A 15016-nucleotide genomic window follows, 5' to 3' on the forward strand; every position below is an offset into this window, starting at 1 on the left:
AAGACCATTGGTAGGATAAAACAGTCTCCAGTAGACTTCTGAATCTCCGTGAAAGGTCAACCATGATAAACTGGTTAGTAGGCAGTTTTCCGTGTGTGTGTGTGTGTAACGCTAACACAGCTGAGTGTCAGTTTGCCTGTACATTGTAGCTTAATAATATCTACTGTTATTCTTTACAGCAGGGGAAGCAGACCCAGCTTCTTCATGTGTTTGAGGAGGATCTGATCCTCGGCAGTGAGAGAACGGAGGACACACAGGAAACTCCTGATTCCCCTCACACTGGTACAGACAGAATAGTGTTTTTCCACTTAAAAATGTCTATCATAAAGGTTTAGTATTTGCACCACCTTCAAACATATTCACAGTGGCACTGTTCATTCATATTCTCTGTGTTTCCCCTGCAGCCTCAAGCGATACAGCCTTCTCTGCACGTTTCTTCCTTGTTGTGGTCGAATTGACCCCGACAGGTCGCTCGCTCCTCCACATGTGGCATCTCCATCTCGCTGCCCGACCCATCACCACGGGTGGGTACTTTAAACAAAATACTCTACAGGGTATGGGAAAATGTTCTTATCATTGTCAAATAAGTAAGACGGGCTAAACAACCGTTTTTCTCAAAGAACGGGAAGCCTGACAAATTGATATTGTACATTATTAAGCAGTGTCCCACTAATGTGAAGTTTTGAATTGTGTTATTTTTGGACTGACCAGGCATCATTTGTAATAGTTTATGAACATCCTACAATATATATTTATATTCAAATGAAAAGAATGACTAATGTCAAAAAGTAAAGTGAATCGATTAATTCCTTTTCCCCACAGAAGAGACCTCGACGAAGAACGATTCCAGCTCAGCTTCTGATATGAACAGCTCTACGTTTAGCTTTGACACGTTCGGTTCTCCAGTACCTCAGAAGAGTAAACCCTGCACTTCAAATCTGCAGAGTGCCTGTCGCCTCAGCCTCACAACACACAGGCTCTACAGCCAAGAGATGGCTCTGCCAGAAGGGGTGGAGGCCATCAGTGTGACACCTTCAGCAGGTGAGGGACAATGAGGACACGCACTCGTGCACGTAATACAAAAGTCTGTGAACAGCACCTTGTAGTGACATGCAGTTTCGAGCACACAGACCCTGAGCACAACACAAGGCTTTTTAAGTATGACAGTGATTATTAATTATAGTAGTTGCAGTATTGTGATCATTTGTAATGAATAAAACAAGATGCAGTAAGCCAGTATAATAGCTGAGCACAGATGTGGACACTTAGCAGCTTTTTTAGGCATTTACAGACACCATTATTGAGTAAGGTGCACATTTGTTGTTGCCAGGGGAACTTCATTTCTAAAGAAATTGGCCTTTAGTTAGAAAGTGATTGTACACATTGACCTGAATAACCTTCTCGCAAACATATTGATATTCTGACTAAGAAAGAGCTATTGATCCAGAAAGATGTTTTTTCTGTTTTTGTAACTATTAAATATTTTTCATACTGACAAACATGGGGATATTTTTCAGCAATTTATACAGGACTTGGATTATTTTCTTTTAAAGTTCACATGAATGATGATTTTCAAATCTGTCGAGAAAGCCCACAAAATATCCAATACACAGGCTTTTTCTAACCATGCAATCGCCTCAGTCCTATATACATTTAGACAGTTTATAAACTGTTTTTAATGTTGCTATCTGCACAGCCTATAGCCTAACTAAACCTTTTTGAAACTGAAAAACTTCACAGAAGTTATAGTCTGAAAGCAAATTACATTCTGTAATTAAAACTTCATGCAGAATAACAATGTTCTTCTTTGCAGGTCACCTGAGCGCATCATGCTCTCTGCCAGCTGATCGTCTGCCTTACCTGCTCGCTACTTCCTGTTCAGATGGAAAGGTGCGTTTCTGGAGGTGTACAGTCATGGAGCCTTCAAGTATGGACAACCTGGTGTACCAGTGGGAAGAGTGGCCTCTGCTGGTGGAGGGAATGCTTCCTAACAGCAGCGCAGTGAGTGTGCAAGGTCATCCCATAGAGGTGAGCTGCTGCCACTCGGGACGGATTGCTGTCGCCTACAGGCAGACACCAAACTCCCCTCTCAACTCAACACCTTACCTGAACTCTCAGGGACTTTTGACTTGTCCTCCTACTCTGGCCTGCTCCCCTTTTATAAACAGTATCAACACCCACATGACCCCAACTGTGACTGTACAGCATAGCCCAAATCTCACCCCCAGCCCCAACCAAGCAAACACCAATGAGCCATTGGTCCAGGTCCACATCAGCATCTTTCAGTGTGAGTCCACTGGTGGCTCACAGTGGATTCTAGAGCAGACCATAGTCCTGGACAGCACAGAGAGTGCCAATATCCCAAGTGCCATGGACTGTCCTATACCTAACCAGTACTGTCCTGCCTCTAGTAGTGCGAGCCTGGTTCATTTGGACTGGGTCTCGCAAGAAGACGGGTCACATGTCCTCACTGTTGGTATCGGCACGAAGATTTATATGTACGGCCGTCTCTCTGGGAAACCTCCAGAACTGGGTTTGTCATCAGAGGCCAGTAGAGACCTGAGCTCGTCCCGTCTGGTTCTACTGCGCTCAGTCAATCTGGTCTCCTCTGTGGAAGGCTCCTTACCCATTCCTGTGTCCCTCTCCTGGGTGAGAGATGGCATTTTGGTAGTAGGCATGGACTGTGAGATGCACGTCTACTCCCAGTGGCAGCCCCCGGCCCCACTCAAAGCCAGCGTTGCCCAGGACACAGACATGAGCAGCAGCGTCTCCTCCATCATCTCTGCCGTCAGACAGAGCCAGGAGGAGGGGCTCAGCTTTGGGGCCCCCATGTCTACACTGGCCCCTCCAAAAAGGGCCCTGACGAGATCCATGATGAGTCTTGCTCAGAAACTCAGTGGGAAGAGAACAGCTTACGACCTGCCGCTGGAGAAGGAAGATTCTGGGCTTTTTGAAGCAGCTCACCAACTCTTTCCCACTCTGCCCCAGTACCACCCTGTACAGCTGCTGGAGCTCATGGATCTCGGGAGGGTACGTTAAAGAAATTACTTAACTAATGTCTTATCTTTTCTTGTGATGATTTCCTTCCATAAAATCACTCGGCTCAGTTTATTACATTTCATAAGGTGTGAAGCAGAAATAACGCAAACTTAAACATTTTACAAAATAATGAAAAATTCAGATTTTCACCCTTTGTTGTGACTTATAATTTTAAATATATATTGTCACATCATCCGTCTGTCTAAGGTTCACCGTGCCAAAGCCATCCTGTCCCATCTGGTGAAATGCATTGCTGGAGAAATTGTGGCTCTTAAAGACAGTACGACCAACCCTGAGAAACGCCTGCGCTCTCGAACCATCAGCGCCGGAGGCAGCACGGCCAGAGACTCCAAAATGTTCAGCAAAGCAGAGAACTCCCCCCCTGACTACACAGAGATAAGCTCCATCCCTCCGCTGCCTCTCTACGCCCTTCTGGCAGCCGATGATGAGGACACGTCACCAAAACCTGGTGAGGGTTCAACTTGTGGTTTAATAATAATAATAATAATTATCCTCAAAGTGTAAGAGACTGAGAATAATATCCCACTCTTTGGTGAGAGTCCTGCTCTTTGCTATTTTATGACAATCTACTCTTATGAAATGCATATCTTGTGTAATGTGTCTCCGTCTTGTGTCCACCTACAGATAAAGTGGGCAGTGTGAGTGGAGACAGTGGGCACGGTTCTAGTCACGCTGATGTCTATGATGAGCTCTTTCAAGCGCCCAGCATCGTGGACCTGGACCCTCTGGAAGATGATCAAGAGGAAACGGGAAACAAGGTCCGTTTCTGTTGACTTATGCTTGGTTAAAGATATTTTTAAAAATGAGAGTGGACAGCAACATTTTTGGCTCTTTTGGTACTTGGGTTTAAAAGCATAGATATGCATAATTGCGCATGTCAAGTTTCATTTTTTACCTACTGCTGCCTTAAAGGCCCACGACAGCCCTAGCTAATGCATACAAAATCTATCCTTGTGATGGCTAGGTCTCTAGATATTGCCAAAAGATTTACACATTTAGAAAAGCTTGTATATTCAATAAATTAGTTTTGAGTTTCAGCCATAACATATTCTCTGTTTTATCCTTATTTCCTGTCCCGCTCTATTTTATGAAACAAATAAAAAATGCAATTCCAATCATTTTACAGACTGTCCTGTCTTATTTCCTATCTGTAGGTTATTGACCTTTCGCAGTACAGTCCGACATTCTTTGGTCCAGAGCATGCTCAGGTTCTGTCCAGTCACCTCCTGCATTCCAGTTTGCCCGGACTGACCCGTATGGAGCAGATGTCTCTCATGGCGCTGGCCGACACCATCGCCACCACAAGCACAGACCTCAAGGACAGCCAAGGCAAGAGTAAAGGTACTTCAGGAAAATGACACAACAAATAAGGCCTCTTGAAATAGATAGACCTGCAGAAGATAAGTGCTTCACAACATCATGTTTAGAGGTTGTAATAAGAGCTGTCTGTCTGATTGACCAGGTGGTGAGACGCTGGATGAGTGCGGTCTGAAGTTCCTGCTCGCCGTCAGACTCCACACCTTCCTCTCTACCTCGCTGCCTCCAGCACACCGGGCACAGCTGCTACGGCAAGGTAACGTGGGGAAGTGGGTTTCAAATAGCTTTCATTGGGGGCGTTTTATAGCTGATGCACACTACATTCAACTCATTGTACAGGGCAAATAGAATATATACATGTTCTAATCCAACAAGAACTATATTTATGTTGCTCAAAATTGGCAAATATTGTCTAAAATGTCCATCATATTTTCCCCTTGTACGATTTTGCAAGACTTAATTTTAGTTTCAAGGTAGCAGCCTGAAGATTTGTCTCCCGGCATACTACTTTTGGATATATATTCATTGTCCACCTAGGTATCATAGAGGTATTTCTATAAAGAACTCTAAAGCTAGGCATAAGAGGTTACTGATGTCTCCATTGTAGATCTTTGACAGTAAATGTCTAAGCAAAAAAGGTGAACAAGAGGCACTTCATCGCTGTACACTACGATGTCAATTCTCAATGGCCCCTTGCACAACATTGCAGCTGGATGATGCAACTCACTGCTTTTAATATATACTGCACATCTGCTTTTACTCACTAAACAGTGTTGATACTCTACCTATGAAATACAGAATCTTCTCCCTTTTCCATTCTTTAATTTTTTCCCTTCTCTCTTCAGGCCTGTCGACATGTCATTATGCCTGGGCCTTCCACTCCGAGGCTGAGGAGGAGCTGCTGAACATGCTGCCTGCTCTACAGAAGGGAGAGCTCACCTGGCCGGAGCTGCGCTCCATGGGCGTGGGCTGGTGGCTGCGCAGCACCAACAAGTTACGCAAGTGTATAGAGAAGGTGAGGCGTCCAGTGACAGTAGTTAACTAATGAATGCACTCAGTAGAGATCTCTCAGGTGTCTCTGCCGTTTGTCCCCCGTCTAGACGCAAGTGCATCAGATGCATTCTTCTCTCCTATGTAAAAAATCCTTTTAAAGATGCTAAAATCCAATAAGTTGTCACATAAAGGCTTTGAAGGTTGGCCATTACTGTTAGTCTACTACAAATAAACACGACGTTTATCTTCTGTTAACTTGATTTATTCCATCAACGTACATAACACCAATACAGAGCCATTAACGAACAGTGGACCTCATGCTCCAGGTCTCACACAGACTCACTGCGCATGCGTTACACAGCCTCAAGAGAGCAACCTAGACTACCGTATATCCTGTAGTATAGGCGCAAAGAGATTACATGTTAACAATCTCATTCTATCTTTTTAAAGAAATACACTAAACAAAAATAACTTTACATTGCATGAATCATAAAACAATCATACAGTGACTTAAGGCAAGGCAAGTTTATTTATATAGCACTTTTCGACGCAGGGTAATTCAAAGTGCTTTACAAAAAAGAAATGAAAGACATTAAGCATTAAAAAAGAAAAGCTAATAAAATAAACATTAAGGAAAAATACCTGGATAAAAGTTACAGTGCAGTCTAAAATATGAATAGTTCAATTAAACATTACAAGAAAAAGTACATGGATAAAAGTTACAGTGCTAATAAAATAAACATTAAGGAAAAATACATGGATAAAAGTTACAGTGCAGTCTAAAATATGATTTAATTTAGACAGACTTTCTTCACCATATTTTGCTCGCATGACATCCACAATCGGACCCTCAGGAGGCTGTACACACCCCCTCCCCTGCTTTGCTTCCATAACAAAGTCTTTAAAGTGTTACCAAAACACTCCGTGTTACCAAAACACTATTTTTCATCCGTCGATGCCAGATATTCCAAATATCTCTGCTTTCGAGCAGTCCCTCTCATAAATGTCATGGAGTTTAATTACGTTTAGAAAAAGTACATGGATAAAAGTTACAGTGCAGTTTAAGATATGAAAAGTTCAATTAAAAGCAGCGACAAAAAGAAAAGTCTTCAGCCTGGATTTAAAAGTAGTAAGAGTTGCAGCGGACCTGCAGGTTTCTGGGAGTTTGTTCCAGATATTTGGAGCATAATAACTGAACGCTGCTTTACCATGTTTAGTTCTGACTCTGGGGACAGAAAGCTGACCAGTCCCTGAAGACCTGAGAGATCTGGATGGTTCATAGTTTAGCAGGAGGTCAGTAATGTATTTTGGGCCTAAACCATTCAGTGCTTTATAAACCAGCATCAATATTTTGAAATCTATTCTTTGACACACAGGAAGCCAGTGTAAAGACTTCAGAACAGGAGTGATGTGGTCCACTTTCTTAGTGTTAGTGAGGACTCGAGCAGCGGCGTTCTGAATCAGCTGCAGCTTTCTAATAGATTTTTTAGTGAGACCTGTGAAGACACCATTGCAGTAGTCGAGTCTACTGAAGATAAAGGCATGGACAAGTTTTTCCAAATCCTGCTGTGACATTAGTCTTTTAATCCTAGATATATTCTTTAGGTGATAGTAGGCTGATTTAGTAACTGTTTTAATGTGACTGTTGAAACTCAGATCAGAGTCCATGACTACACCTAGATTCCTGGCTTTATCTGTTGGTTTGAACATTGCAGACTGAAGCTCAGCGCTAACTTTTAAACGTTCTGCCTTGGCTCCAAAGACCATTACCTCAGTTTTATCTTTGTTTAATTGGAGAAAGTTCTGACACATCCAGTCATTGATTTGTTCAATGCACTTACTCAGTGTTTGAATTGGAGCATAGTCTCCTGGTGAAATTGTTACGTAAATTTGTGTGTCATCTGCATAGCTATGGTAACTTATTTTGTTGTTCTTCATTATCTGAGCCAGTGGTAGCATGTAGATGTTAAAGAGAAGAGGCCCCAAGATGGAGCCTTGAGGAACCCCACATGTCATATTTGTCAACTCAGATGTGTATTTACCTATAGAAACAAAGTTGTTTCTATCCTTTAAGTAGGATTTAAACCAATTTAGAACTGTTTCCGAAAGTCCCACCCAGTTTTCCAGTCGGTCTAGTAATATGCTGTGGTCAACAGTATATTAACAAATGTTTAAATTCCCTGAGTAGTCAACATAAATTAGGGAAACATTTAAGAAACAAATACATAAACAAAGGTGTTTTCAATGTTCCATTTCAACAGACACTTTAACCCAGATCCCATTGTCCTTCACTGAGTGCTTTTAAGAGCACAAGAGCCGAAGCTCCTTTTTTTGTGAGACAGTCAGCGAGCTGAGATTTTGTGTCTGACCAACGCACCTGCTTGATCCTCTTGCTCTGTATGAGCTCCTTAATGCTACTGATTTCCAACCTGAGTCTCTTCTCTGTGACTTGTTTTGTGGACTTGAGCACATCGAACAGAGAGTGGTTATCAGTCACACAGAGTACAGGGGGTGCATTCAGTCCAGCATTTCCAGTAGTGAGCTCAGAAAATAGTGTGGCTAGAAAAATTGCATTGTCTACCCCATCTGACATGGCAAGAGTTTCCCCTGCAAGGGTACTGCGAACCACTCGTCTGATTTTCTTTGAATGCCAACAGAGGGGGGAAAACTTCCCTCTTTCTCCCATAAGTGTTATAAAAGTACCTCCCTGTGTACCTCCGTCTGGGAGGTTTCCAAATGAAGCATCACTGAAAACTATCAAGTTCAAAGCATCACTGTTTCCCAGATGTTGAAATCTGAGTGTCACCTTTTCAGACTTTAGTTTACGGATGATCTTATTAGCATCATGAACAGACTGTACTGTTGCCCCTTTTATATTAGAAGCCAAACAACATGAATCAAACATTACATCAGGTCTTGTCTGTTTAGCAACCCATAGGATCTGTCCTATTTTTGATCATAACTGCTCTCTCTCAGTTTCGTTGAGGGGTTCATTTCTCTGTGTGGCCCGACTTGCTTGTATGGGAATAGGCTCCAGGTTCTCGATGTAACTTTGTTGATGTACCTGAACTTCACCGTTAACAGTTACCAAATCCATTCCTACATAGGAGAACTTTTCATGCTCCTCACGCCCAACCTTGAATGCAGACTGCAGTTGGGGGATCACATTGGATGAAAAGTTTGATGAGCCTGCCCAAAGAAAATCATCTACATGACACGCAAGCACCCCAGTGACCTTACATTGCTCATCCAACCAGTAAAAGACTGCCGGATCCACCTGTGACACTCTACCACCAGTACTCAGCATGATTTCCTTCACTTTCTTGTACCAATATAGTGATGCATCTGCAAGACCATATACACATTTCTTTAGTTTCCATACAACATGTTGACATCCTGCCTCTAGAGGGGGGCGGATATAAATATCCCTGGATAGCTCCATACCTTGCAAGAATGGAGATTTGATGTCCATAGAATGGACTTCCCACTGGTTTTGACATATCACTGATAACATAAGTCTAAGTGAATCTGTGGCACATGTAGGGGAATCTTTCGGTAAATCTTGAATATTCAGCTCTTCAAAACCTCTGGCAACCAGTCGGGCTTTAGGCACTATACCCTTGGGAGTGTCCTTAAGACTACAAACCCATCTGGTGGAAATGCATTTCTGCCCTGCATCTTCAACTTCCTCATATACATTATTATTGTGCCAGTTCTTTATTTCTTCCTGTTTAGCTGCATCAAATGAGATGTCTTTGGTTACAAGTACATCAGCTTCTCTGTCTTCTGTTTCAATGTTGAGATTATCAACCTGTGAGATATCAATTGATTCCTTTTGCCCATCACTACCATCATTCTCTAGATGTTGCATGTTATACCAGGTTTTATATTTCCCCGTAGCCTTGCCTGATCTCCCTAAGACTCTTGCTTTAAGTAGAGTATTGTCACCTCTGTTCATATATGTTACAGTCTGTCCTGTTTTTAAACTCACACCTGCAGAAGGGGCAGGATTATTATGGGCATTAGGCCTATGCGCCATTTCAGTTTGTGTTACACTACTCAAAGTATTTGGAGGATCGATCGCTTCACTTGTATTGGCTTCCCTGTCACCGAATTGTTGTTCATTCTCTGTATTTTGCTCACTGTCTAAACTACCAGTTGCATTGTTTATACCTTGCTCACTTCCTGCTTCTGTGTCAGCATCATTTTGTACCATTTGCTCTTCATTAACCTTTGTGTTCACCTTGGAAAGCCTAGAGTGATGCACTCTCACTAGACAACCACCATGCCTCACAAAAACAACAGCCCCATCCTGACCAATAACTATCCCTGGTCCTTTCCACTCAGTGCATTCAGCTCGTTTGTAATACACCTTGTCACCCATCTCATATTTCTCATCTGTGGGTCTGAGCTGCTTACGTAGTGCTCGTCTTATCCTTTCTGAGCACTCTGCTTCAGTAAATGCTTTTCTAGAGGCATGCAAGGCTGAAATGTGCTCTCCTACTCTAGCACTCATAGTGGTACCTTCTAGCGCAGGTGGTTTATCAACCAGTACAGAAGGAAGGTTGGGGTTCTGGCCAAACACCAGTTGATGAGGACTGTAGCCGTGCAAATTGAGCATACTGTTCTTAGCCATGAGAGCCCAGTCTAGGGCGGTTTGCCAGTCACATCCATTTTCCCGTCTGACCTTCTGGATGATGTTGGTGAGGGTATGATTGTGTCTCTCCAGTAGCCCATTGCTCCAGGGGCTGTATCCAGCCGTGGTTTTTGTCTCAATGTTAAAGTTCTCTGCCATGTCACGGAACTCTGCATTGTTGAATTCTCCTCCATTGTCACTGTAAATTCTCCGTGGTGGGCCGTGGACACTGATCCATGTATGAAGGAAAGAGTTCACCATCACAGAGGAGTTCTTTGTTTTCACAATGCTTCCAGCGCTGAAACGTGTAAATTGGTCAATGATGTGGAGGTACCATAAACTTGGTTCCAACTCGTGCAGGTCCACTGCCACCGTTTCATTGTACTCTGAAGCCAGAGGCAAGCCCACAGCAGGCTTCGGCTTGGTCTTGCTGTATCTCTGGCATATGTCACATTCCTGTACTATTTGTTGTAAAATAGTGTCACAATCTTTGTCTTTATTTCCCGAACTGCGGAGGAGTCGCTGTAGTCTTTCTGCGGAGGCGTGACCAAACTGTTTGTGTAGTTTCAGGAGAGCTTTGTGTTTCTCATTTGAGGTCATATTTTCTGTGACTGTAAGGACCTCATCTTCATTCTGGCTGTCTTCTGTGACTGTAAGGACCTCATCTTTCATTTCAATTTGATTCAATCCTGTGTCCTTGTCTCTGATATCTATACAGTAGTGTCCTGAACTGGTGAGTTCAAGAGGGATATTCTGTTTAAACATCACAGCTCTATCATTCTCCATGTCCAAGATGGTTCCTGCCCTTTTCAGTGAAGTCTTACTCAGAAGTAGTGGGATATCAGCTTTGACTACTTCAGTTTCCACTCGACATTTTGTCTGTCCTATTTTGGCAGGCAGGTGCAGTATTCTGGAGGAATGCACTATATTTCCATCTCCAAAACGGAATGGTCTGGAGCTTGGAGTTTCACTTTTCACAATCTGGTTCACTTGACTTTGACTGAGATCAGCGACAAAGCTGTCCAACCATTTTTCTCCACACACTGTGCGGGTACATGCAGTGTCAATGATAGCCGTCCCTAAAGACTCAGTTAGGAATACCTCTGATTCAGACAGTGAGGCTTTAGTAAACAGTGTAATGTCACATTCCTCTACCTTTGTTCGATCTTCAGTTAGCTTTACTTGTTCGCTACTCTTGTGAGGACAGTCTTTAGCCCAATGGAACGTGCTCTGACATATAGCACATTTTGATCTCTTACCGAACCTATCCAGTGGATTGGTACCCTGTGACTGTTGCCTTTGTTGTCCAACTTGTCCAAACTGCTGCGTTGTTGGACGTCTGAATCTTCCTTGTGAGCGTTGCTCTGTGAATAACGCTTCATCGTTAACATGTATTCCGTTTGATGTGCCGCCTTGCACTCTCCCCCCAAAGATCCTCTTCAGCGCGGACTTCATTGCAGCAAACGTTAAATCTGTACACGCAGTCAGCGCCATTTGTCTATTTTTCTGGTCTAGACAAGCCGTGTCCAAAAGTTTAAAAGCTAGCACGGCGTCAGGAAGAGTCATGTCGTACTTTTTCATTCGGTTGTATCGCTGTTCAAAGTCAATCACATAGTCCGCCATGGACACGGAGCTCTCCTTTTTGATACAGTCAAAAAAAGAGTAAGCATCGTATGCGCGGTCTCTCTCTTCTTTGAGAAACATGCCATCTAGTTTTGCTAGCAGTGTGTCCATACCATTGTCGTTGTTCAAATCCACAGCGGGTATTTCCATGGCGATGTCCCTTGCCCTTCCTTCCAGCCCCAGGACAACGGCGAGGGCTTGTTTCTTCTTATCAAGTTCAGTAACCAGCTGCCAAATGGCGATTTCATTTTTCCAACACTCGTATGGTCGGGATTCGTCGAACTTCGGTGGAACTTTGTAGTTAGCAGTAGCCATCTTCTGCTAACCATCCTCTGCTACCAATGTTAGTCTACTACAAATAAACACGACGTTTATCTTCTGTTAACTTGATTTATTCCATCAACGTACATAACACCAATACAGAGCCATTAACGAACAGTGGACCTCATGCTCCAGGTCTCACACAGACTCACTGCGCATGCGTTACACAGCCTCAAGAGAGCAACCTAGACTACCGTATATCCTGTAGTATAGGCGCAAAGAGATTACATGTTAACAATTACCGTTGGCCACACTGCTCCCCGGGCGCCGTTCAAAATGGCAGCACACTGCTCCTAACACTAGGATGGGTCAAATGCAGAGAAACTATTTCCCCACGAGGGATTAATAAAAGTCCATCTTATCTTATCATTAGTGTTAGCTCTATCTACTGCATATTGATTGCTCATCAGGTAGGTGAAAATTACATTTAGCTGAGGTTTCTATAAAATAAAAATGTGTTTTTTCCTCTGTGTTGTCAGGTTGCCAAGACTTCTTTACAGAAAAACAATGATCCTCTGGATGCAGCTATATTTTACCTCGCAATGAAGAAGAAGGCAGTGGTCTGGGGATTGTACAGGTAGGAAAAACTGTTATTATTGCATATAAAATCAATCTTTTTCCCCTGCCTTTTGAAACAAGATTGTTTCTGTCAGATAACTAAAGATCTATGACACAAGTATTGTTGTTTTTAATTCATAATGTCTTTCTCTCCAGATCTCAGAGGAATGCCAAAATGACAGAGTTCTTCCGCAACAACTTCAGTGAGGACAGGTGGAGGAAGGCAGCTCTGAAGAACGCCTTTTCTCTGTTGGGGAAGCAGCGGTTCCAGCATTCTGCAGCCTTCTTCCTTCTAGCCGGCTCCCTAAAGGATGCTGTGGAGGCAAGTGGAAAATAGACACACTGTTTGCAAGAAGACTTGTTTCGTTCCACTTGTCAGCCCTGCTTTCAGTCAAGTGCTCATTTTAAGTTAAAGGTCCCATGTCATGGCCATTTCCACTGATCATAATTCCATTGTTGAGGTCTACTAGAATAGATTTATATTGTGCAATTTTCCAAACTCACATTGGTTTCTCATACAGCATCTCTGTAAACTACGTGCATTCACTGAATTTCACTCTGCCTTTAACGGCTCGTTGTAGCTCCAAAAGCGCCAGCCCCCACCCTCCCTGTGAGCACAGTGTGCTCTGATTGGTCGGGACATTACATTACATTATTACATTGCATTTAGCTGACGCTTTTATCCAAAGCGACTTACAATAAGTAAGTGAAATCGCGCGCTGAGCTCCGTGGAGGTGTGGTTTCCTTGTTTAGCGATACACAGCCGAACTCATCCTGAGCACACACAAAGTCACAGCCGAAGTAAAAACAATAAGTGTGGCTTGATATTGAGTAAGAAAAAGGTTGATAAGCGCTGTGAGAATGGGTCTGCAGAGAGAATTTCCCAACGGTCTGTTATCAGCCTGCAGCCAGGGAGGAGAAATCAGCAGAGCTGCCTGCACTGAGTGTGTGAGGAAGTCCGTGGATTGGTCAATTTGGACCAATCAGCGGGGGCTTAACGTAACGGCTCCACTAATTGGTCCATTTGGTTCCGGGTAACGCATGACTGTATCGCGTCATAGCTCTGGGCGCGGCTACTGGCCATTCCTACGTCACAATACCCAGGAAGTAAACAATGGACAATGACGTATCTTCAACGAGGCGTTTTGGGGAGGTATTTTCTGTGTTAGAGTTTTACTTGCTACAGGGTGTACTTTGAGGGTTTTGACTCTGCACACCGTTTACATGCATAAAAACCTTCATAACACACAAGGGGACGGGTAATAACTGGAAAAGCATGACATGGGACCTTTAATTCAATTCTGAAGCATTGTACGCACGTCTTTTTTTCCAATAATTCCTAGTCAAGGGTAGTGTTTGACTGCTTAATATTAAAAGTGGAGAAACCACATTCACATAAACGGATCTTGGCTGCAGTATTTCTGTAGCGTGTGGCATCCTTTTTATGATTGAAACGGCTCAATAGATTCCCACATGGGCTTCTTTGTCAAGCGCTTTTAGCACAGTGCAGAATTATTGATGCTCTTGGGTGTTGCGGTCTATCCGGCTTTTGTGAGAAGCATGTTGATACATTTATAAACCAGCATCAACACATTCTTGTTAAAGCCTTGTGAATGGGGACACTACCTACTACCTTCATTTCTTGAAAATATACTTGCATCATTTTTGTTTGTTAATGTGTACAATTGCGTATCATTATGCATAGTTGTTAAAAGAAAAGCTGTAGTTTAAACGATGTACATAGCTGTACTCGGTTTACTGCTATTTATGCTGGTTAGGTTAAGCCACAAAAACACACACAAATCTCCATCTTTTTGCTCGCATATCAAGAGGGATGCTCCGGTCATCTTGTTTGCTTAGCCCTTAATTCATCAAGGACATTTCTGTTTTGAACATCCCTGAAGCAATGGGTCTCATTATTTAATCTGTGTGAGTAACTGGAGCTTCTCGGAGCATTTTATGTAAATGAGTGTCACCCAGGTAAAGGGCTATCATTGACTTTGACTCCGTGGATGGGAGGTAGTCTCATTTAAAATGCAGCTCACACCTCACCAGTTGGGAGCAACAACAACCTCAGCTATTAACTCTTTGCATTGCGCTGAGACTTTATTTCTAGCATTATTGTTTGCTTATTTTCTTTCCTTTTCAACAGATAAACAAACCAGAAAGCTATACCTTCTTATATTAATTAGTCCTTCTTTGTCCGGAATATACATTAATTGTCTGCTTATCTCACACAATTCAGGCCTGTGTGAAATGCTCGGAAAGCTTTTTTTAAATGAGAACAGTCAGTGAAGAAATGCTTTTTCTCCTCCTCTAGGTGTGTATAGAGAAAATGCAGGACCTACAGCTTGCACTGGTGATCTCCAGATTGTATGAGTCCGAGTTTGAAACGGCATCCACCTACAAAAAGATCCTCCGGAGAAATGTTCTGGGACAAGACAAGCAGGTTTGTGTACATCCTCCTGAAGCTTGTGTTTTTACTGTAGAAGATGCACATCTTCATTA

At 42.9% G+C, this 15016-nt stretch overlaps 1 protein-coding gene across 2 annotated transcripts in view; it reads left to right on the forward strand.

Moving 5' to 3' along the window:
- LOC117451980 (dmX-like protein 1) overlaps positions 1–15016 on the forward strand; it is a 56871-nt gene that overhangs the window by 14833 nt on the left and 27022 nt on the right. For both annotated transcript variants that reach the window (XM_034090374.2, XM_034090376.2), the window contains exons 16-27: positions 180–282; positions 405–524; positions 823–1041; positions 1814–3030; positions 3247–3508; positions 3685–3818; positions 4215–4401; positions 4523–4633; positions 5223–5392; positions 12430–12527; positions 12665–12830; positions 14829–14957. In XM_034090374.2, coding sequence (XP_033946265.1) covers positions 180–282; positions 405–524; positions 823–1041; positions 1814–3030; positions 3247–3508; positions 3685–3818; positions 4215–4401; positions 4523–4633; positions 5223–5392; positions 12430–12527; positions 12665–12830; positions 14829–14957 — 2916 coding nt within the window. The remainder of the gene's footprint in view (positions 1–179; positions 283–404; positions 525–822; positions 1042–1813; positions 3031–3246; positions 3509–3684; positions 3819–4214; positions 4402–4522; positions 4634–5222; positions 5393–12429; positions 12528–12664; positions 12831–14828; positions 14958–15016) is intronic.

The sequence above is a fragment of the Pseudochaenichthys georgianus genome, chromosome 9 (assembly GCF_902827115.2).
Source record: "Pseudochaenichthys georgianus chromosome 9, fPseGeo1.2, whole genome shotgun sequence".
NCBI lineage: Eukaryota > Metazoa > Chordata > Actinopteri > Perciformes > Channichthyidae > Pseudochaenichthys > Pseudochaenichthys georgianus.